The 23,299-nt window shown below is 33.5% G+C and overlaps 2 protein-coding genes across 3 annotated transcripts; one reads left to right on the top strand and one right to left on the bottom strand.

Annotated features, from left to right (window-relative positions):
• The first annotated feature begins 843 nt into the window (after positions 1 to 843).
• Positions 844 to 16,467, top strand: LOC120328304 (uncharacterized). 2 transcript variants are annotated; one of them, XM_039394747.2, is made up of 12 exons: positions 844 to 1,088; positions 2,213 to 2,275; positions 3,395 to 3,524; positions 4,071 to 4,173; positions 7,931 to 7,970; positions 9,714 to 9,838; positions 10,346 to 10,455; positions 11,135 to 11,213; positions 11,721 to 12,019; positions 12,705 to 12,877; positions 13,728 to 13,952; positions 14,510 to 16,467. In XM_039394747.2, the coding sequence occupies exons 1-12, from the start codon at positions 1,016 to 1,018 to the stop codon at positions 14,647 to 14,649; spliced, it is 1,560 nt and encodes a 519-aa protein (XP_039250681.2). In that variant the 5' UTR covers positions 844 to 1,015; the 3' UTR covers positions 14,650 to 16,467. The 2 variants fall into 2 exon arrangements, with proteins under 2 accessions (XP_039250681.2, XP_039250682.2); XM_039394748.2 differs by having other exon boundaries at positions 846 to 1,088; positions 13,728 to 13,959; positions 14,510 to 14,657.
• Positions 16,468 to 17,067: 600 nt separating this feature from the next.
• Positions 17,068 to 22,250, bottom strand: LOC120328888 (procollagen C-endopeptidase enhancer 2-like). Its single transcript, XM_039395452.2, has 7 exons — positions 22,095 to 22,250; positions 21,493 to 21,636; positions 20,043 to 20,266; positions 19,282 to 19,510; positions 18,367 to 18,524; positions 17,881 to 18,054; positions 17,068 to 17,519 (listed from the first exon to the last, which is right to left on the bottom strand). Exons 1-7 carry the CDS (start codon positions 22,175 to 22,177, stop codon positions 17,164 to 17,166), a joined length of 1,368 nt encoding a protein of 455 aa, XP_039251386.2. The 5' UTR covers positions 22,178 to 22,250; the 3' UTR covers positions 17,068 to 17,163.
• Positions 22,251 to 23,299: the final 1,049 nt, after the last annotated feature.

Below are 23,299 nucleotides of genomic sequence, written 5' to 3'. Positions count from 1 at the left end.
AGGTCGTCTAAAAACATTAAAAGTGATACCAATCGTCAATGGGTTTTCGCCATCCACGAATATAAATGGGAAGGATAGTAGATCAACAACATTAGGGAAATGTGAAGGTAAATTAACTCTATATTGAGCTGTAAGGTGAATATTTTTTTTCCACTTATTGGATCGTTTTGCTTTATCGTTGTTGTTAAGCTAATAATATTGCTGTTGGAGCAGAGGCAATGCATAACAATAGATGTTATGTAATATCTATAGTTGGAGCGACTTTTTGTTGAAGGAATAGTCGTTTTTTCGCAGCTAATAAACCAATTGATGTCTAATTTTGAAGTCCGCCATGATACAAAAAATGACAACACACAGGACAAAAAGATGATATCGACGTCTTTGTTATAGTCACAACCAATGACAGCATAACCGTAAATATATACTACTACGGTATAACATATGTGATTTAAAACAACTCTGTATGATGCGTGCAACTGAAAATGGTTCGTTACTTTCATAGCAACAATATCAATATCCCAGATATTGTTTTGTCTTGAGTGGAGGTTTAGTTCTGCTGTAACGTCCAAAACAGAACAGCCATGTTTAGAAAAATAAGTCAAATAAACCGTTACCGAGGAGGAAAGGTCGATTAGCACCAATCACCAAACATACAACGAAAAGCTCTTTCGGTAAAATTTTACGCCAACATTGGATAACTCTTCCATTCAATGAAACCCAACTCACACGAATCGCATAAATTTAAAAATACGTTACATGTTTTGTATAATCGTGGCATTTTTTGATACCGAATAATGGCGCAATATAACATCTCGCTGACACAAATTATGATACATAATGCCACAGGGGGAAAAATCGTTCGACCCGGAATAGTAAACAGACCTTCCATGAAAAAAAAGACGTTCCATGAGTTAGTTGTCGAGTTCGTGTTTTTCAGTTATTTGACTGAGTGCTTCATTAAGTTTGTATTCTACTGCCAGTTTTTTATTGAATAAATTCTTTATACGGAAGCAACATGAGTGGAAAGACTAAACATCGACGTAGAGATATTCCAGTGGAAACCAGAAATCTTCCGCCTGTTCAAGACGGTAAGATTTTAAGTTAGGGAGTGGTTCGTGAAAACCAGGATACATTTTGTTTCGAGTCTGTTTTTACATTGATCACATTGGAAATTTCTACATCTTTATACTGGCTTTGTACTGTTTGTCAGACCAAAACCTTGAAATAACCTGAGAATAAATAGAATCTGAGAATAGCGTCATGACAACATGCTGTACTGGTAACAGGGTAATGGATGGTAAAGCTTATTTTGATGTCCATTTCGCCATAACAAAATCTAGACTGCAGAAATAAGTCGAGCCTGAGAGTAGGCTATTAATTTGATTTAGTAATCATCTCGTTTCAATCGGAAAACTGTTCTCCAATCCCTGAATCCAGGAATCGGGAAACATTGTTATGCATACAAAAATCCTTGAAACAAATCTATTAAAAGTATTAATATACATTCCCAATAGACTATTTGACATAGGCAAGTTTTTGGGGTCTCGTGTAGTTTCGTACCTAACGTACTTCTAGTGGGCGTAGCATAACAATTTTTTGATATGTCAATCCTAACCCTTATCTGATTACGCCTTCCAAAAATTACGTCACTACGACATCACAATCACGTCATAGAGCTTGCCAAATATACGTACAATCGCCCGAAATGGCATTGGCGCCGACGCTAAAGAACTGACTGACGTTATCGATCTCTCTCCTATTGGAATCGTTGCGACGAGAAAACGAGAGAAATAACTGTTCGATTTCGGGTGCTCGTTTGCGCATCTTGGATGGCAGTTCATATAGGTTGAAGGGCTCTGTGACGTCGTAATGATATAATTTTTGGATGGCGTAGTCAGGTGGGGGTTAGGATTGATACGTGAAAAAATTGTCGTGCTACGCCCACCAGAAGTATGTTAAGTACGAAACTATATGAGACCCAGTTTTTGAATGAGAATTTTTTGGAATACTTTTCGTAATAAAATTTTCATTTTGGTCACTTGATATAGGGCTGTCATATAAAAATGGGCTTAATTTACCATATGAAAATGTAAAAATTTGAAAATAGAATATTCCAACGTAACTCCCAATTCAGCAATTATTCACGATTTAGTATTCACTTTCTATGAATTTCCAATGATATTGAATTAACTTTTATCTATTTTTGTTTCAGCTGTGAGAGAGTACAGAGTGATAGAAGATGGAGCTTATGCATATCATCTGCAAAATGAAGAAAGTATGTCATATCAATTTGTGATCTTTATTTTTTTAATACTGATCCATGTCAGTTGTTAACAAATGTAATGATAACGATTCTAATATATAATTATGTTTGTCAATACTGGGAGGCATGAGTCATTGCAGTAGGATACAGTTCTTCGCTTCCAAGATTCCGGAAAAAAAACTATTTGTCTCTGTCTCTGAAATGGGGGCGTCTGGCACGACAGCAGAGGCGTCAGATTGTGCCATGCTTGTCTCGATTATAATCTTACGCTTACGTCGACCGTCACATGAACAAAATGATGTTTTTTTGTTAAAAACTCTAGAATACAACTGTAAAAATTAGTTTATTTAGGTTAGATGCTCTTTTCCATATGCACGCCCAGACTGTCTGGTAAAGGAGGGATTTTTTAATTCATTCCTGTTATGTCTGCTATACTGACATATAATAAAGTCATCATATCTCTTGGATTTTAAAATATATCTCTACTGTCCTTATATGCAAAACTCGTCAACAAAATTTATGCCTCATCTAGTTCAAGATAATTAGATCTCAGTTCAATCTGGAATTAATCCAAGTGTAAAATCGCAGCATGAGTACTTGTTTATTAGGATAGGATTTTTCTGATCAATCATGCTTCATTATTGGACACAAAACTGGATCATTTTGTTATTATCATGTTGTAGTTGTTGTTGACGATATTCTTTTCCATGTTGTTATCTTTGTTGTGAAAAAAACGCTTTTCTCTTCAATTACTGGACCAATTGCTTTTAAATTTTCAGTGGTTGAAGATTGTATTTTTTGTGAGAAGGCTATTATATTCATTTCAAAAATTTTTGTGGGACTATGGGATTCATTTTACAATATAAATTTTGTGTGATGACGACTGATGACTACATCAAAATTAAAATTTTTGTAATATTTGCGGTCTGAAGGGCATGGTACTGGTACTGTGAAGGATTTCATACCTGTACTACTTCGTTTTGCCTTTTGTGTCCATATATTTGAACATCGCTCTCTTGTTTCTAATTATTGAATGAGTCAGAGAGTTGCTAAATGGATAAACATTACCCAGAATTCTAGCTATTTCTAATTTGTTTTTCATCCAATAAGAATTATGTTTTCTATTATCAGTTGAAAATCATTACTCACAAAATGTTAACATGCGAAGAACAGTTATGGAAGATATTAAACGAGCCAAGGAATTACAAGACGAGGAAGACAGAATTGCAAGAATCATGACCCTTGATGAGGAAAAGGAGGTGTAAGTGTTCAAAATTATATTTGGATACTTTGCATGTTATTTTACAAGTATTGTTGAAAAACTTTCGACAGAACCGCAGGTCTGCTAAAACCTAACATGGTCTTCTTGAATTATTTAGTAGGCTATGTATATTTTTACTTTGATAAATATGAAGTCTCTGATATGAATACTGATTTAAAAGAAATAGTCTTACTCAAGTATTATTCGCTGTGATCTTTGTGACGCTTGCATATACTACGCTAAGTTATACTCTTACGTTTACCATCTTTTGCATTGTATGTTTTCATTACTTGTATATTCAATCTCTTTAGTATTTTGTATGGTCTTTTTAGTAATTCTTGCCTATCCTTCTTTGTATTATTGCTGGAATTCACAGAATTTTCAGATTTATACCGTTTTATTACTGCCATTTGATAGAGATTATTATAGCTGAAATTGTGTCTGTAACCAAATTCATCATCATATTTGGATTGCTCATTCCAAATTCACCATATAGAAATTCACAAATCTTTCTTCTTGCATTACATTACTTACATCATTGAACAGAAAACAAATGGATGAAGAGTTGGCTGAAATAATTCAGGAAGAAATATTCAAGGAAAGTATACAAGAGAAACAGGAAAGAAAGGAAAGAGAAGAAAGAGATCAGGTTGATACAATTCATTATCCTAGTTTTCTCATTTTTTATCTATTAAGCAAAATATTGATAGCAAGAAAATAGGATATTCAGTGCTGTTTTCGCTAAATGTAGAAAGATATTAAATAGTTTATTTCCAAATTAAATTAACACGAAGCCAAATCTCGAACCTCTATCATAAATGGCAACTCAAATTAAAAGGAGTTCGCAGTATTGCATTTAAGTTTTGTGAGATTGTAAATAGCCTAACACTGGTCTGACTAGTGATAGATTGCTTTATTGCTACTTTCGTAACCGTCAAAAAGCAATTAGAGATGTAACTTTTGGAAAATTATTTTGTCCACGGATTTCAATGTTGCGAAATCAAATTTTCTGAATTAAATTGAGACTGATGAACGTAGAAAATTTTATTTAAATGGAACTTTGTTTCTAGAAATATCTAATTTTAATTTAAACAAGATATTGATTAACAGTATACAGAATTGTTCATACTACATTCTAAAAAACTATATTTTTAAAATTACTGTTATTCAGTGCCATTGTTGCAATAAAATTGTGGTTTGTGTGAAATGATTATAAATGAGTTGGTTCAAATGTTTCCATGTCGTTAATTTGATTAAACAAACTATGCTATGCACAGGGATGGCCAATTCGAATAAAGTATTCGAATATCTCGTCATTCGAATATCGGAATTAGCGTTCATAAGAATATCGGATATTTGTGTGACGTCACACATTTTCGACGCCGCTTTCAAGACGTTTCCGTTGAATGAAAACATTCTCGATAGAAACTTGCGCATGATTGTATTCATCACTCATCGGCGTAACATGTTATTTAGGCCCGTAAACGCCTTTACGTTTGTGTTATTTTCTCTAAAACGAAAATTTACCGCAAATTTGTTCCACGATGACGATGACAATTATTTTATTTTTGTACGCGCACGGAATTGTGAATCTGGTAAATACGCCCATCAGCGGCGAGTTTCTAAAGACAACGCAACTTTTTGATTGGAAAACGGCAATTTAAAATACTGAAAATAATACTGTAAACAATATAAGTTTTATTGAGGCCCGCGAAAATTTAAAAAACGCTTTTCTAGGCAGTGAAAGTCGCAAAATTTCGTGTGCCTGGCACACATTATGTTTAGAAACATATCGTCACGAATTGAGGGCGGGATTTGCCTGATTATCCAGTACTTTAAATTGCCGTCGAATATTTTCGTGTTAACACGATACAAGGTTTGAAACGTGACTTTTTCCCGGGTTGTGAGGATGTATATAATATAATTAATCTAAAGTATTTCCAATCAATTTTATTGTGATGAAATAAATTTTACTCTGAGATGTTACAGCATATTTATTGATTTTTCGAACGGTTTTATCTAAAAATAATCAGAGTGGCAGCATTTCAATTGAGCGGAGTCACTGTTAACAAGTACATCTGAATACTTGCCGAGACAATTAAATTAATAAAGCAAGACATTTTAAATATGCCCGTATCGGTCACGAATATATCACTTTGCACAACAGAAAAATATATATTCGTTGTTACATTATTTGTTGTAAAAGTCGTCTCTTTTAACAGGTGGCATAATCGCGGCGATGAATATGTATTTTTAATTTACTGTTAAACTTTATATGTATATTCATTGTATGAAATGAATCATACTCTACACTCACCAGGATTTTATATCATTATTTGAGATTTTTAAAACGGCGATAACGAATTGGCAAGATTGCAAAAATACGTATTAAAATTAAATACATCAGGCAGTTTATCTCGTAATTTTAGGTCACAGATCGCCGTGGACCGAATCGTAATGTTTTTTTTTGACGTAAGAAGAAGCAACCGCGAGTTACAATGGACACATTAAATTAATATATAAAGATATTTTAGAATCTCGTAGTTGTCATGGATTGAATATTTTACGTAACAGAATGATCATTATACGCTGAAAAGACGGCTTTTTTAACGAGCGCGGAATCGCGGTGAGTGTTACAGGCGGCAATGGTAATTTCCTATTTCGAAAATCCTGGCTGCGCGGCCGGCAGTGGTGGTCATCTATCCTCTGCTAATTATTTCTAATTTCAAACACAACAATATGTTACACATGAATTAATATACAACTAGAGCTGCGTGCAGCTTTAACAGGCTTCCCGCGTAAAAAAAACTGAAGACGCGTTTTGCTCACTGGAGCGTGAAAGCGTGGTCAGTCATGCATAAAATTTGCAATTTATGATGGGGGACTTATTATCTGCATGTGATGTAAATTTCAAGTCTCTAAGTAGTGTCGTTCACGAGAAGAAGATGAAAATGTAAAATCCTATATTGCTCACTGGAGCGTATCGCCGAGGTCACTCATGCGTATCCTTGACATATCGTATCCGGAACAAGTCCATTAATCATTGTTATGAATTTCAACCCAATAGCATGTATCAATTTTGAGAAAACGCAAAAAAACTGAAAACGCGTTTTGCTCACTGGAGCGTGAAAATTTGCATTTTATTGCTAGTTGAGAACTTCTGCACATTTGAGGTGAGGACCAATTTGAAAAAAAAATAATAAAAATAAATAATAATAATAAATAATAATAATAAAACACAGGAATACAATAGGTTCCCTGCTGACAAGCAGCGGGAAGCCTAAATATACTGGTTAAATATTAGAATTTTTAAATGCATAATGGATTTTCGATTGCTGTTGCCTGTATTGCCAATAAATTTTATTACCCTTAGAAAATATACACAATTATCTGAATACAAGTAGTATTTTTGTCAATAGACTTGGCTATTATCGTAATATCATGGTACTAATGATAGAAAGCTTCAGACCACTCCTTGGCTATCTTTTCATATGGTCATTTGTACAAAGTGAATAATTTTAATAAACTGACTGTGTCACAAGTTGCTATTATTTTTTATTGATAGCTATAAACTATCAATTACTTTGTGTACATATACTGTTGGTTTGTGGCTCTATTCTGATATTTCTATTGAAACTCATTTCCTAATTTACTGGGTTTTAATGAACTAAAACAAAAATGTGTTATTTCCGATTTTAGAATGTATTCAGAATTCCAGATTCGAAAACATTATTTTAGAATGTATTCGGAATAGTTTAGTATTCGGAAATGGCCATCCCTGGCTATGCACTAATTTGATTAGCATAGCTCAATTGGTCATTAAAATAATCTGCAGTATAACCAATCATAAACAACCTGTTTAACCTAAAACACTGATTCATAATATGATGGATATATTTTCTAGCTTATAAAAAAGAATGATAATAATTAAGTGTAAGATTTATAACGACTTACGAGAAGTGGGAAATTATAGACTTGCATATAGCTTTTTATTGGAATTTGTCTGCATAATTAATTATATTTTGACTTGAGATATAGATATTGGATCATAACGGAATGATCAATAAACTCTTTAGTCGTCTCATCGCCGGTAATAAGCAGATATATGTCAATCAGATTTTTAAATGACTTGAAAATTTTGTTTCACAATAGTACGGAATGTAAACTGTTAATCTCAGTATAGATTATGTGGTTATTTTATTTTGTGACAAAATATTATCAGAGTTCTGTTAAAAAATAGTCTTGCTTCTTGCAACTCAATCTGCTTAAACACAACTAACCTATCATGTTCATGGCCTTTGTTAACTTTGGCTTTTCTATATTCATGTTAGAATTTCATGAACTACTACCATGGTATGATTGATTGAATTTGTAATGTCTAACATTAACCATCTTCCTGTTTCTAGGAACTGGCTTTATTGATGGAAGAAAAAGAAAGAAGAAGAGGTGGGCATGTTGTTTGTTCACTTCTTATTTGTAATTTTAAACTAATAGATTAGTAATTCTCTCAAATTATTGCTAATTGTTTTTGGTCCTTATTCAGGATGCACACACAAATGCAGAGATATTCCTGATTCACAGTGTGAGAACGCTGATATAAGAAAACTGACAGGGAAGACATGGTATTGATTGGCCCCTCTAACGGTATGAAGCCAATAATGAGCTCACCCCAGAGAAAAGGAAAATATACCGAGCCACCTAATAAGTCAACCCCAGAAAGTCAGGCCTAAATTGGGGTTCAGAAAATATGGTGTTCAAAAGAATGTTCATATCTAAAAAATCAATATTTTTATTCATTGTAGTCTAATCTTACACCTGTAAAAATAGCAAATCATTATTTATCTTGGTCTTCATACTTTCCCAAATTCGAACTCATTGAATACACATTGACTTTGATGTTTCCTTGTTAACATAGCCCAATCAAGAACCTATTTGAAAATGTACTTCTATTATTATTATTTACATTGTTATAATTGTAATATCCGAAAAATAAGTTGCTATCCATTTTGCTTTGGATTATTTAATTTAATATGCAAGACGATATCCAAAATCAAGTAACAATAATAGTTTTGCTGAAAAGGGGTTAATTTTAGCTTTCTGTCTGCTCGATAAATTATAATTTTGGATACTTTCAATTTCATATCATTCAATTTAACTAAATTATTTGAAAATATTAGTATTAGTTAATTTTTTGAAAAACGATTCCATTATCTGAATCATTTTTAATTTTAAATATATCTTTAAATTAAAATTAATGGTTGTTTTATGATTTAACAATCACAAGAACGAAAAAAAGCCACACCTAAAAATTGGTCATTCTCATATTTACATTACCATGGTCAGTCACCCGTAGATAAAAGCCTGACAATTTTAATTTGACAGGAGAAAATATTCCATTAATCCATTAAAATGAATTTCGAAAATAGAATATAGCCTAGCAATTTGGAGTAATGGTATTATGGGCACTCAAATTGGATGCTTTCTCATGTTACCTGCTTTATTGTTTTACACTGAAATAAACAACTTTTAGGTATGTCATTCAGGTGCACAATCAGGGGTATTGGGGCTGTAAAATCCTTTTGCAGTGGCCTAACCACCTTTAAAATGTAATAACCCTCTCGAGTGGTAACCAAGCAAAATGTGTTTGTACAAAATCAAATTTATACAAATAGTCATATGACCAGCAACAGCAATACAGTACAAATCAGTATTTCACACTCAAGATATATGTCTAAAAATAGCACTCAAAATATTTATCATTAGGAAAACCAAACCAAAAATTTAATTTTTTTTATTTAATATCATCTTCATTTCAATATATATTTGCAGATTTACAGACTAAAATATTTTAGTTTGGTATAGCCAAATTATTTATTTATTTATTCATGCATTCCGAAAGCTGGCTGCAGTGTATAACAGAGCTATAGTACATGTTAGATTCGTCCCTATCTAAATAGTTTTAAATTTATAATTTTGCATTTCATCGAATTTATTTATACTTACCTAATAATATAGTGTATGCCTAATTTTACACTATAAAAGGTTTGATCAAACTTTTTGTTTTGCGAAATTGGCACTACTGCTGAAATTATGATTTATATGACGTTTGTTTTTAACCTGTTTCGATATCTTTATTTTTGATAATCATTGGAGCAAATTATGTTATATATATTTGATTACAATTTTCAGTCGATAATTCCAAAGTGCATGAAGAGAGAGATAAAAAATTAGCAGAAAGATTGCAAAATATGAAGATGACACCAACACCTCCTGGAAGCCGAGATCAACAAAGAATGAGACTCATGACGGACGAGGTAATTGAAATTTAATGTAAGCTTTGAAAGGTTTTTGGTTTCAACAGTAGCTCTAAATTCAATAGTGGAAAGGAATTCATTTATCAAGAATTTCATAAATTTGTTTTTTAAACAAAAAATTTTTTTGTTCTCGAATGAAAAATTTTACAGGCAAAAATTTTATTCGGTGCCTTCTAATTTTTCTGGTATCAAAAGTAACAGTGTGTTGCAATTCAATGATGTTCAATACAAATCAATCATTTGATCCTGTGGTTTTCAAATTAAAAAATGGAAACCTGGTAAAGATGTGGAAGAAGAGTTGACATTGACATTGGATTGCCAATTGTGACGGAGTGGCCACAAGATTTGAACCCAAGATATTGATCTGTGATGCAATCATAGTTAAGTCTAACGCCTTAACCACTAGGCCACCGCGAACACAACTTAGAGTAAATTTTCAGTTTTAGCCATCCTTGGCTGTGATATTGTGATGGACACTGTACAATTTAATTTCTGCATTTCATATAGGAACTTGCAAAGCGATTGCAAGAAGAAGAAGATTTGAAATTAAAAAGAACAAAAGAAAGAAGTAAAGAATTAAAATCTGTTGTTGAATTGCAGGATGAAGAACTTGCAAAGTATGTTATTTGGAAAATTTTGTAATTTGGTAGCATATCAGAATGCCTTTTAACAAAATAATAAACTTTGTGGGTTCATGCATTTTCCTTACATAGCTAAACTATGTCTGTCTGAAGAAGTCTGACGAAACGGTACAGAAATACATTTACAGAATTATAAATATATATATAAAGGTTTCAAATTTTTAAATCCAACGCTTCACTTTTAAATGTATAAATTCAAGTTGAATCTTCGAAATTGAAATTCATAAAATAAAATTATGAGCTGAAAAAAATAGATTTTATCATTTGTATTAGGTTTTAGAAAGTTATAAATGTTAAAAAATAATAAGATGGTTAGGAGCTGGAGCCACTAAAATTTCTGGTAGCTCTGGCTCCGGCTCCATTTGAATATGGTAAGCTTGTCTCAAGCTCCAACAAAGTGACACGGCCCCAGACACCAACCCTGGCTCCCAGCCAAGCCTTGGATCCAACAGTGCAAAAGCATAAAATAAGAATAAGTAGTTAGTCTCACAGAAACCTATTTGATAATAAATAAAGATCTTTTAAAATAAATTTACAACAAATTTTTTTTACAGGATTTGAAAAATCGAATGCACTCAATTGCATGTTTGGTAAAGATAATTTTATTGGAGAAAAACATTTTATGTCTCTAAAATTAAAATTATTCATGATTCAGATATATTCATGGAAAAGAAATAGAAGCTGCTGAAATGAAATTTGGCAAAGAAAGACAGAAAAGAAAATCTAAAACGAAGGTATGGAGTTAAACAACTTGATAAATATCTACAAATGCATTCAATGTTTTGCCTTTTATGCTTATGTTATAATATTCATTAATAATACAGATGAATAAGGAATTTGAGATCAATGAACAGTTTGAAATATATATATTTCATAATTCAGTACTGTATATAAAAAATTATGTGACTCTCTGAAATTGCTCTGTTCAAGGCAATAAAGTTTTTGAGTTTTCCGAAACTTGGAGAAATAAATTTTTTCGCATTAACCGGCTAACCGCAACTCAACTACAGGGGGTCAGGCACATCTACATTAAGAAATATAATCACATTTATGTAATTTCCCCTTTCACTGACTTAAGTCATAAGATCAATAGATTATTATTCTTTACTGAAAGATGTTATTGTAGAACACCATCAACTTCACACTTCATTTCTTATGCAAAATGGAAATACAGCTTAATTTAACCAGTTTTGATACCTATGTGTGTATGCTTTCAGTGAATTATTTGCTTTTGTTCTCAGGGCAAATGGGATAATGAACCACTCTACTATGATGACAATGTCAATCCACCAGTTTATCAAGAATTTCCTCCAAAAGAACGATCGGAAAAATCTCATCGACCACATGCAAATGGTGATCACCCTCCACATTATAGCAGATCAGAAAATAACAGAACTAGTGGCGATCAACATTCCCGTCAACACGACCATCATAGGGTTGGCAAACGACCTGAAAGACCCCCACCACCAAAGTTTTCAGACTCTCACAACACAGAAATTAAAATACCATTGGATGATAGCCAGAGACGTCATCGTGAAAGGTAAACCCTATCATAAATTAAATATTTAGCAAATCATAACCTTTTTTATTTGAGATGTTCTCAAGTCTTCGCTCTAAACAAGGCTCTGTCCAAGAAACTACTGGAACTACTATTTTGAAAAGGATTGCAAAGTTAACCAACAGAAGATAAATATACCATTCTGATCTTTTTTCCGGAATTGAACAATACTATTGAACTTTAAATTTGTCTAATCATCTTCATACCATTGCTTTGATAAATAACTATGCGGGTAGTCATATGAACAAGGGTGATTTATGACAGGGGTGTACGGCCAGATACAAATAACTGGGTAAAACTGTAGGCAGCGCCTTTATTCAACATAGACTTTCTAGTAGTTGCAACCACAAAAATCATGGCTATTGATCTTATGACATTTGTTGTTCACTTTACGCAAGCTAGCTGTTAGGACATTTTTGCATCACAATAGGATTGGAATAACTAGAACGTACTTGTTACACCTGCCGCATAGCATTTAATATTGGCATTCTTTCGCGGACAGCATAATTTTTCCTTTTGGGCCGCATTTGCCCTGCGAACGAAGGTTGTGGGGATGGACTCTCGTATTCTGACCTGAACTTAAACTAAAAATCTCTAGCCTTTGCTACAGTATACAGGATTGAGTTTGTTCATAAATGTAAATGTTCATATTGTTTTGCAATTTCAGAATAGAGAGAGAAACCCACAGTCGATCATCCAGAGATCATGACAAGCACTCTTCTTCTCACGATCGAAATAGAACATCTAATAGCAAACATGGATCAAAAGGATCTCAAGATAGTTTGGATAAAGATCGATCATACAATGATAGACATCGGCATGATAGAGAACGATATAATGGTTGGTATATTTATATGTTTAATCATTATGTGGAACATTTTTCTGCGATCTTTTCAAAATGGGTTGAAAGTTAAATTTTTTATGTTGTCGAAAAGTTAATGGATATTGATGAGTGCAAATATTTGTGTACTCCTGTAGTGTGTGTACCAGGTTAGGGTTAGACCATAATTTTATTCCGATTTTTCTTATTCTAGTTCTATTGTGAGTTCGGGCACTGTCTGTGTTAGCCAAGTATATACCCATAGGTTGCAGTCCCTTTACGCAACTCGATGTAAAGTGGAAAAACAAAATTAGTTCTTCATGTTGGTACACACACTTCTGGAGCACCAATATTTGTCAGTGGTTTTGGTGGAATTCATACATGACACCAAGTACTCCAAGAAACCCAATATTGACCGCATATATTTTGGCATGCGCTACTCTACAGCCCTGATTGATATACATTTGAAATTATCTTTATTTGAATATTTTATCCAAATGAATTGTTTGGAGTAATCATGGTGGAACAACCTGACGAAGATAGTCAACTTCTGAGATTCTCTTGTGTTTTTTTCATTCTGGATTTATTTTCAATAGTTTCAAATATATACAAACAGCTTTCTTTGATAATTTTCCGAAGCTTTATGAAAATATCACAATTTTTAAGAATTTTCGGATTCAATAATCATTTCAGCAAATAGTTTTCTAGACAATATCAGCTTGATGGAATTTCCTGCTAGTAATCTGTAACTTCAGCAAATTACATTTTTTTGATTAAACCTGCGGAGCTCGATATGAATATATACCTGGTGGCAATCATCTGAAATTGATGCAATTTCTACCAATAAAATATACCTAATCATCTTTTAAGGTAACTCAAGTTCCAACCATCGGAGCGAAGAAAGGCGACATCACCAGTCATCATCATCACATGACGATAGGCGTTATCACAGTTCATCGTCCAATGATGACCTCCGTCGGTCAGACAATCATCCTGATAGCAGAAGACAGAGATCATCACCAAGAGATCAGGAAACAAAACCTGTTCCAAGACCTCGGGGTCACATGACACACTCTCAGTCAATGCCTGATCCTGGTAGGAAGTAAGAATCAATAGTCACTACTAACCTTAGTTGCTTTTTATAGTGTTAACCTGCCTTTTTTATAACGAGTAGTTCCTGCTAGATTTATTTATATATTGAACTTTATCATTCGCTTCATACTTATTCTGTGTGCATGGTGTGTTCTCTCTATATTCCTTTGACACTAATATATTGTCATCTGTCATGTATTCATTTTCTATGAATAATGAAATTGCAGCAATCTAAGTATTCGTTAAATGCAAACAATGCAATAGCAAGTAATGCTAATACTGCATTATTTGGTAATTTAGATTTCAATTCATGTATTTATATTAATAATACCAGGTGACCCCAAAAACGGAACCCATAAACTTCATAATCACTTTCAGGAAAATGTAGAAAATTTATTTGATACACTTGAAGTCTTTGTAGGATTGTACCTACATGTTTCAGTAATGTACGACATACAAAATTCATATTTTCTCCAGAATATGTTCCAAATGACCTTGACAGCGTTGCAGGCAATCTTGTATGTTGAAGAAGGCTTGTTAAATTTGTTTTCATAATTCAGACAGAGAAGATGAAATTCAATATAGTGAAAGTTTTGCTAAATTAACTGAAGAAGAATCATGGAATCAAAATAATAATTTATCTCAACATAAAGGATCAAGGAAAAAGAAAGGAAAGGAAAAAGACTGCAAACAACAATGACAATATTTTAAAAATTGCCTTCTTTTATTATTTCTATAACTATGTATATTTTGGTATTCTTCACTGCTGTCTTTTGTGATTTTGAATTCCATATATGTTGTCATATCTGACTTTATACCTTTTTTTGTAAGTATGACTCGAATCCTGAATATGTTTGAGGCGAGTATTATCTAGTACACTGAATAATTTCTATCATTTGAATTGTAAAAAAACGACTTTTTCGTACAAGCTCAAAGCGTCAATATATTGGTCATTCACTCCTTTGTGAGGTGGCTATTTCATTGTCAAGCATCAGGTTTATCAACAAATGATCATTTGCTATTCAGCATCTCCTGTGGCATATTTCTGCAGCCATATAGGAATACAAACTCATCAAGCTGATAGATTTCATTTAAAAATTCATTTTTGCTTATTAAATTACTATCTAAATTTCTAATACTATAAAATCAATGTGTATTGTTTTGATCAAAAATGATATTGAATCATTTTTTATCATTGACATTCCTTAATCACTTTTCATTGTGCTATTTAGTTTGTGAATTCTGCACTGGGCAGAATCTTTTTTGGATCAGAATTTTTTTTTATATTGTTGATTGCATATGATTTCAGTAGTTTTTTTTTTATGAATCAATAAATGAATTTTCTATATTTTGTATTATGTGAATTTCATTTTGAATGTTAACGAATTTTGTAACAATGCCTTCATATACAATCTGTATTGAATAAACTGTAGCAACAGTTGATACAATGATAACCAAGTTTCATATAAATTGTTGATTCATTTTCCTAGTCTGGTACATGGTATACAAACTTGAATTCTGTAGCAATTACCGGTATGTATTCCTAAAAATTGCAACATCAAACCCATACTAAAAATGTTTTGCTTCGAGTGACCTGTCGTTTAACCAAAGTGAAAAACAAGAGCATAATCATGTTTTTATCAGAATTTATGATACTGTAACAAACCTCAATTGATTATCGTAAAAATCTGGTTAACTATATGTTTCTTATTTGTTTCATTTGGAGTTTATTAAAATTGCTTTTAATACCCTCAAAACATCCTGAAAACAAAGTTATCATGAAATATTACACTGCAAATTGCCCAGTAGACAAGCAATGTTAACTGCCTTATTTGTATATTTTATTTATTATCATGTAATCACACATATATTTATCACCTATTTGACTAATACACTAACAACTTGCCATATTGCTCTTATCTATCATTTATTATTACATTGCACAGCTTGCAAACGTTGCATTGAATTATATTGTACCATCTTTACTTATTGTTGGTATATTTTGATACTGTATAATAGTGTAATATCGTGGTTTTTAATGCAGAAAGTAATAGAAAGCCTAATAAACAACCTGTTTGCTTATAAGCTGCTTTGCCATGTTTGATTAAAAATACTTTCTTTCATACTATAAATATGATAGTATGCCTAAATGACATATTCAATACCCCAATTGTGAATTCATCAATGTTACCAAATATGTTGTTTGTGTGAATTCTTATTTACAATCCTGCTTATGACATACACGAGATGTTTTCTCGATCAATCCCTCACAGAGCTGTGCCTGATATGCTTCAACAGCAATTGTCGATTGTTCATACGGGTATTCCACATGAATATGAAACAACTATTTGCCTAGATTTGATAGCACCATATGTTTAACGCCTTGTATTGGCACTATCTTTATTATTTCTGGTGTTGGTGGTAGTGCTTGAGGTTTTCTCGGTTACTATTTGTTTTTTACTTGTCTTTGATTTGTATTTGCACTTTTTTGCTTTAGTAATAAATATCCCTTGTTGAATATTGATATTTTTTTTATTTTTCGTAAGTTTACGTTTGTTTCGCAATCCCGTTTGACTACTATGTTCTGAACCCACTTCTCATAAAAATCGGCTTTCCTCTCCCCCGGGATAAACATGTAAATCCTCATGCTGCCTAATGGCGAAGCTGAAAGATTATTAGGCTCGGCGTTGTGGCTCATCGTGCTAAGCCTTAGGAGTACGCTCCATCGCACCATCTCATTACCCTGCGTGGGTTCTCAGGTTCGAATATTTATGTGCCAGAGGATTGCTGGACTTCTCGAGGCAATGGGGTGGTTCACGTATCAACTGGTCGGTTACGGCTACCTCCACCATCAAGTCCATGCATCTGAAGCAAATAACTGGTTAACTTGTTCCATACACAACATGGACTGGTAACCGGTCGTGGTTCGCCATATGATTAAGCCGTTTTATCGGCTCTCCTCTGGGATATTATTGCAAATTGTAATAGTCATGGTAAGATAAGGATGTTCAAGGACCGTCGTCTTCGAACTTTCACGACACTGCGCATTTTGAAAACACAAAGCGATCAAATTCTACTAAAAGAAAAGTACAAGCTTAACAGGAAAACGATATTTTGTGATTTTCTGTTTATTACATAATACACATAGTAAAATCTAAAATGAACTACTTATAACGTAGTTACGTATTTATGCAACTTTGTTTGATCTATTTAATTATTGTTTGTTCTCCTTTGTGCGCTTTCCTCTTTTTTGTGGTGACGAACGTTTTCCCTTTCTTCGTTTTGTCTTTCGGCACTTCTTGAGAAGTTTCGGTATCTGCTTGGTATGCTTTCGTTGCTTGTGTTTAATGACTAGATCTTCCGGGCGAATTTCTATTCCTTCATCAGTAATGGTATCACCGGCGATCACGTAAGATCCCTTTTTGAATATCTTTGAACATCGGCGACAGGCGATTCTTATTTGCGTGCTTGATACAGAAGGCAACGATCCTTGCTTGAAAGGTTTTATCAAATCGATGGTAGCAATGTTCTGGGTGCGCAGGGTATTGTCATTCAGACGAACCACGACAACTGTAAAATTTGAATAATATTAGTTCCATTTATCCATGAAATGTTTAAAACGTAACGGTAGCCCAAAACACTCAAGAGAAATTGTCGCACTGCTATGTGAATGAAAAAAACAATATTCTTCCAGGGGCTAAAACACGAAAAATTTCCAGCTTTATTCTCGTTTTTGTGCTTTTCATCGAAGACCGAGCAGCCATCAGTTTTGTAACTGAATCACTGACACTGCACACGACACTGACTAAGATTTGAAAGATAAGTCACCGCCGACCGTGTAATGTTAATTACTTATGAATTGCAGTTGAAAATTCGCATGCTTGATACCAGTAATGTGTGGTTAACTTTAAACTCCACTAAAGACACATACCGTAGTTTGCTGAACAAATGCGCGCCTTCGTTTTGATCTTGGGTGGGCAGCTTACTGGACACTCGAAAGCGGCGCTTGTGGTTGTTATAATCGGCGTTGTAGTAGGTTTCATAGTCGAAGTTGTAGACACAGTTGTTGAAGTTGTAGATGAAGTAGTTGTAGTAGTTCTTGTTTCTGAGAATGTATTGAAAATTGGGTACTTTCGTAGTATGTATACCAGGTTATGGTTAAGCGATAATTTTATTCCGATTTTTCCTATTTAATTCTATTACGAGTTCGCGGACTGCTTGTGTTAGATAAGTGAATATACCCCCTTACCATAGGCTTCCGTACCCTTACACAACTTGATGTAAAGTAGGCGAACAAAATTAGTTACCTCTGTCCTCTATATTGGTACACCTAAATCTGGAGCGCAGTAAATTGTTGATATATATATATATATAAATAAATGAATTGAGTTAGTCTGGGAGGTGAGAAAAAACTCACCAGTATTCGATTTCAGTCTCTTTTTGGCCCCATAACTAGCAGAGAACCCAGTTGCAAATCCACTTGTGTCCGAAACGAAAGTGACAAACAACTCGTTTCCTGGTGATGTTATTCTTGATGGAATGTCGTCTGAGCCACCACAGAATCTTCCAATGAATCTGAAAATAGATATTATTATAGCATAGTGCAAAAACAAGGCCACAAAATTTCATAACGGCGGAATATTAGTGATATTACGCAATACGAACAAGAGAGCGATGCTCAAATATAAGGACACGAAAGCCAAAACAATTTATTTTCACCCACGATTCTCTCAAAGATCATATCCTGAACGAAGCTGGAGGTATGGAGCAGGCACAGTAACTTACCATTACCTGTATCAGGGGACCGGTACCCGGACTGTCCTCGCTTTTCCAGGACCTGTGACGATGATGATGCTTCCAGTCTCAACGTGAATTGAAATACCAAATTATCGGAGTCTAAAATCTAAACTGTATTTCACAATACCGGTTGCGGTCGCGGAACCGCCAAAGTAATTTTTATTATGAACCTATTGATTGTTTTGTCATTGTGTTGTTGTTCTTAACTTCTTATGCTTGTTAGTATTTTTTTTCTGTTGTTTTGAAAAAATCGCCTTCATCATTACCTACTGAACCAACCAATCAAATTTACAGTAGTTCAAGGTTGTAATATTTTATTTGTATTTGATAAATAAAAGCAATACCTTCCTAGCGACAACAACAATCTTTAACTACAAAAAGTTCCAAAGCAATTGGTCCAGTATTTAATGAGAAAGGCGATTTTTTCCACAACAACAAGAAAAAAAAATCCATAAGTCCACTTCGTCTCCAATAAATAACAGATATTCCCTAATATATACAATCATAAAGTTAATTGGTAATTTAATTTACTCACTTGGTTTTCTCTGAATGAGACCAGCCTCCATAGATCACAAGTGCATCATATTTGCACCCAATTGACTTCTCAATGTCAAAATCATCAATTGACATAAGCACGATTTTGTCTTCATCCACTCGAATATGCCAAGAACAAGTGACCGGACCTGGGTAGTTTGATTTGGGATAGTTCGGACTGTGAAATGAACCTTCTGCACCTTTTAGAAGTCCACCACAGGAACCTTCAGCTAAAAACATGTAAGTATTATTCAATTGATACTATTTGGTGACATTTTTGGTTGCCTCATGAAAGAGGTCAGCAGTAGTTATACAAGAAAAGGATGCTCAAATATATGGATACTAAGGTCAAATGTCTAAAAAGGTATTCCATGAATTAAATTAAAGCAGAAAATTTTGCGATAAATACCGGACACAGCAGCCTAGGACTTCAAAAATAATAAAAAAAAATAAAGTAGCCTACTTCCCTTCTGCAACTCCTAATATGGCAGTTGTGTCATGATTGTTAGAATTTGTTTATCAGTAGATGATATTCTTCTTGTTTCAACTACCGCTCGAAGAATAATATTTTTGTCAAAAATTGTTTAGATGAGATAAATTATGAGCAATATGACGAAATGTCGACCAAGGTATATTCGTCTCCATTTACTATTACATTAAACTTTCGAATTTTATTTCTCGTGACCGATGGTGACGACGATTCGAAATATTGCCAGTAAGTAAAATCGTGTCCGGAAATAAAGTAAAGAAATTTAAACTTACTTGCCAATTCTGGAACAGCAGACACAAAAAAGCCATAAAATCCTTTCCTTCCTGTACTAGCATCACTGTCCATTGATATTAGCATTTTATTAGAAGTTGATATTTGTTGTCCTGGTCGAAATGGTCCGCAAAATTTGCCCAACATAGGATGATCGACAGTCGGCCCATTATATATGGAAACTCTGTCAAATTTGCAGTTCAGACTCTTTTCTACGTCAAAATACCTTCGTAAATACAAATATTTTGAAAATTATTTGAGTGAAGGAGAATCATAATAACACGAATCATATTTATAATTTTACGAATAACTTTGAATTTCGAGAAATTCACATTCAGTTAATGAACTTTGGAATATATTTCTATATTCCATTGCCAAATGTTTCCTTCCAAATTGCTTTCAAAAAATAAATAACTCGTCATTGATTATTCTTGTGTATTGCATATATTAATATTACCCGCACAGCAACCATATCTATACAGCTTGACAGTTGTGATATGTCTTACTTAGTCATATCGGGCTAAACATTCCAGGCATGCAATCTTATTTCAATGACGTGAACTTCGTCCATTAGGGAACCCGATCAATACTATGGACGTGATATTACGGGCAACCCTACATCCATTAGTGGTATTTTCATATAACTTTTACCACAGAAACTCTTTGATCGTTACCGGCGAACTCGACCAAATCCCAAGAGTGACGGAAACATTGCTAATATTTAAAGCAAGGCTATAATCTGTTTCAAGCGAGTATACTCACTTGCACATTTTCAAAAAATGATTTCACTTTCAAATTAAAATACGCGAGAACAAATATATTAACTTATTTTATACGCAACGTTAATTTTTCAAGAACGTAGCAGATGATCGTAATGCGATGTGCGTTTGCTTCTTTCTGTTGACGACCGTTTGAAATATGTCCATAATATCGTGCAAGAAGCAACAAGCCATAATTCCAAGTCGGTTTGGATTACTGATTTTAAAAGTGCATTCTATGTAAATCTAAACGATTAATTCAATTCTGTTTTCATTGTTTTGAAATATATTTATGCTAGGTCGTCTATTTTTAAATATATTTAAGCCAACAAAATCGGTTTTAATTTTAAATTGTTTTTCATCTTTCGATTATTTTTTCCCGTCAATAAATTACGTTCAATGAAGTAGGGGTATTGAATAGTGTAATACACATTTGTACATAATGTAAGTAATGTACATTTAGCAAGATAGTTTTGGTATATTAGCCATTTTTCAAAATTATTGTAAAATATAGTGATGTTTATTCCATTTTATTTATTAATTTTTAATGAATGTTTGGGTTTTCTTAATTTAATTGAGTAAATAAATGAGTAGTAACAACGAATAAATAAATAAAATTAGACCTAAATATTTACGTATCATACATCAAACCTTCCAGCAATTTTTAAAAAAATCGAAGGTAACTCGATCTTACCCGAATGTAAATGTTACAATTCGATCTTCTTCAACTTCTATATTCCATTCGCAATGTAAATTGTTTGGATAAACTGTTGTGAAGTCCGGACTCATTATCACACCTTGGCCTTCTCTAATTGTTTGGTTGCATTCTTGGAATACACTGTAAAAATAAATATTCACAATGATAGTTGCTGATTATAAATTGAAAATACTGAATGCCCAAAACTAGTAATTTCAATATTACCATTCCCCAATTAATTCAATTTCAAAGCTATCACCACTTAAAATGGCTAACGTGTTAGCGTAAATATATGGACGTCGCAAAATGGAAATTTCAAGTTGCAATCCCGAGCTGTACAATGATCATCTCCTTTCCCCACGGGGAGAAGCAAAGCCATAGCATTAATAATATTGAATGGATTCTTGCATGACGCGGTTTTCGGTGCAAACAAGCAAAGCACTTCATAAATGCCCTTCAAGCTTGTCTTACTCTTTCTGATATTATTCTACCTAGGCATCAAACTGTACTAGAAACTCTATTAGGGGTACATTATGCTTTACGGGAAAAAGAAAACACATTTCAAAATGTTTTAACAATAATTGAGTTCCAAATCTTACCTCGTATATTCGTCTTGTGCATTTACTCTTCCAGACAGGAGTATGCAAAAAGATATCACATATGCTGCTCTGATATAATACATTGTGTACTATTTAATGCATCAAGTTATATATATATATATATATATGGCAACTCTGTGAATATATATATTATTAAAAATATACATAAAATATTATTATTAATTAATACCTCACTGTACTATATGCAACGGAAAATTATCCTGTCCTGAACTGACTTCGTCTTAATTTAGTAACTGTACTTTCAAATGTAAACCACGCCAAAATATTAAACTCTGACTTCTTCAAAACTTCCGATCGGTGAATGCGAGCTACATGCGAATGCTCACAGTTTGACTGCCTATGACAAAAAGGTATGTCGTCCAAGTGTCTGACCTAATCATTCTATTTTTAATGGGTTGCCGCTAAAATGCATTTGTCATCGTTCTCCCCTAATAGACAGTGTAGTTTGAAGATTGCCAACCACTTCCTTGCCAACCGCCACATGCCGGAGAATTTGTTTTGACAACTAAAATAATTGCGGCATGAATACTAAGGCCTGTCACTTAGATTAAATTGTAAAAATTACATAAATTTCACATTGATTCAACGTAATCACTGGGTTCCTTTAGAGACGGCTTTCGCACACAATATTTCAAGTGCGCGACTAATCAATTATTAAACTTTTTTTTAACTTGATAAGAAAAAAGAAAAAAAGCATCCGCAATGGCTCCGTGATTTAATTAATAGTTCATCCGAAGTGTCATCCATCGCTTTGATGTGTATACCGCAGGGCGTATACGACTGGAATACATCTTGAGCAACAGCATAAGGTCCATTCCCCGACAAAGTAAATTCCAAACGCTCACGGCATGTGTGATTTACGTCGGCGTCTTAGTCTGGAATACATAACGTCACTCGGTGAAAAATTTTCGGTTGTACAAGCGCGGTTTAATTCTGGTCATCGATTGAATTTTTCAACTATGGAGTGAGTGTTCAACACCACGGTCAGTTGAATTAAGTATACTCCATTTTGATCACGCTAGATCCAGTATGCATTTGTCTGAATCTTGGAATACGTGCTTGTTGAAATATTACCCGTTATAATTCTGAGGATTTATGGAGTTGCTGATATATTTGGGAATCACGTAATAGTCTACGCCTATGACTCATATCAACCAATGGTATTTTTAACATCTTCCAAACAT

Source organism: Styela clava, chromosome 7 (genome assembly GCF_964204865.1).
Source record: "Styela clava chromosome 7, kaStyClav1.hap1.2, whole genome shotgun sequence".
Taxonomy (NCBI): domain Eukaryota; kingdom Metazoa; phylum Chordata; class Ascidiacea; order Stolidobranchia; family Styelidae; genus Styela; species Styela clava.
The sequence above is the reverse complement of the archived record's forward strand: the minus strand, read 5'-3'. Positions and strand labels throughout refer to the sequence as shown.

Coding starts and splice junctions, on each gene's coding strand:
- LOC120328304 (XM_039394747.2), top strand. CDS start 1,016: ATGAGTGGAAAGACTAAACATCGACGTAGAGATATTCCAGTGGAAACC. Junction 2,276..3,394: donor TCATCTGCAAAATGAAGAAA/GTATGTCATATC, acceptor TTCTATTATCAG/TTGAAAATCATTACTCACAA. Junction 10,456..11,134: donor CAGGATGAAGAACTTGCAAA/GTATGTTATTTG, acceptor TTCATGATTCAG/ATATATTCATGGAAAAGAAA.
- LOC120328888 (XM_039395452.2), bottom strand. CDS start 22,177: ATGTATTATATCAGAGCAGCATATGTGATATCTTTTTGCATACTCCTG. Junction 18,525..19,281: donor TCTCATTCAGAGAAAACCAA/GTGAGTAAATTA, acceptor ATCTATTTTCAG/ATTCATTGGAAGATTCTGTG. Junction 18,055..18,366: donor GAGACTGAAATCGAATACTG/GTGAGTTTTTTC, acceptor ATACATTCTCAG/AAACAAGAACTACTACAACT.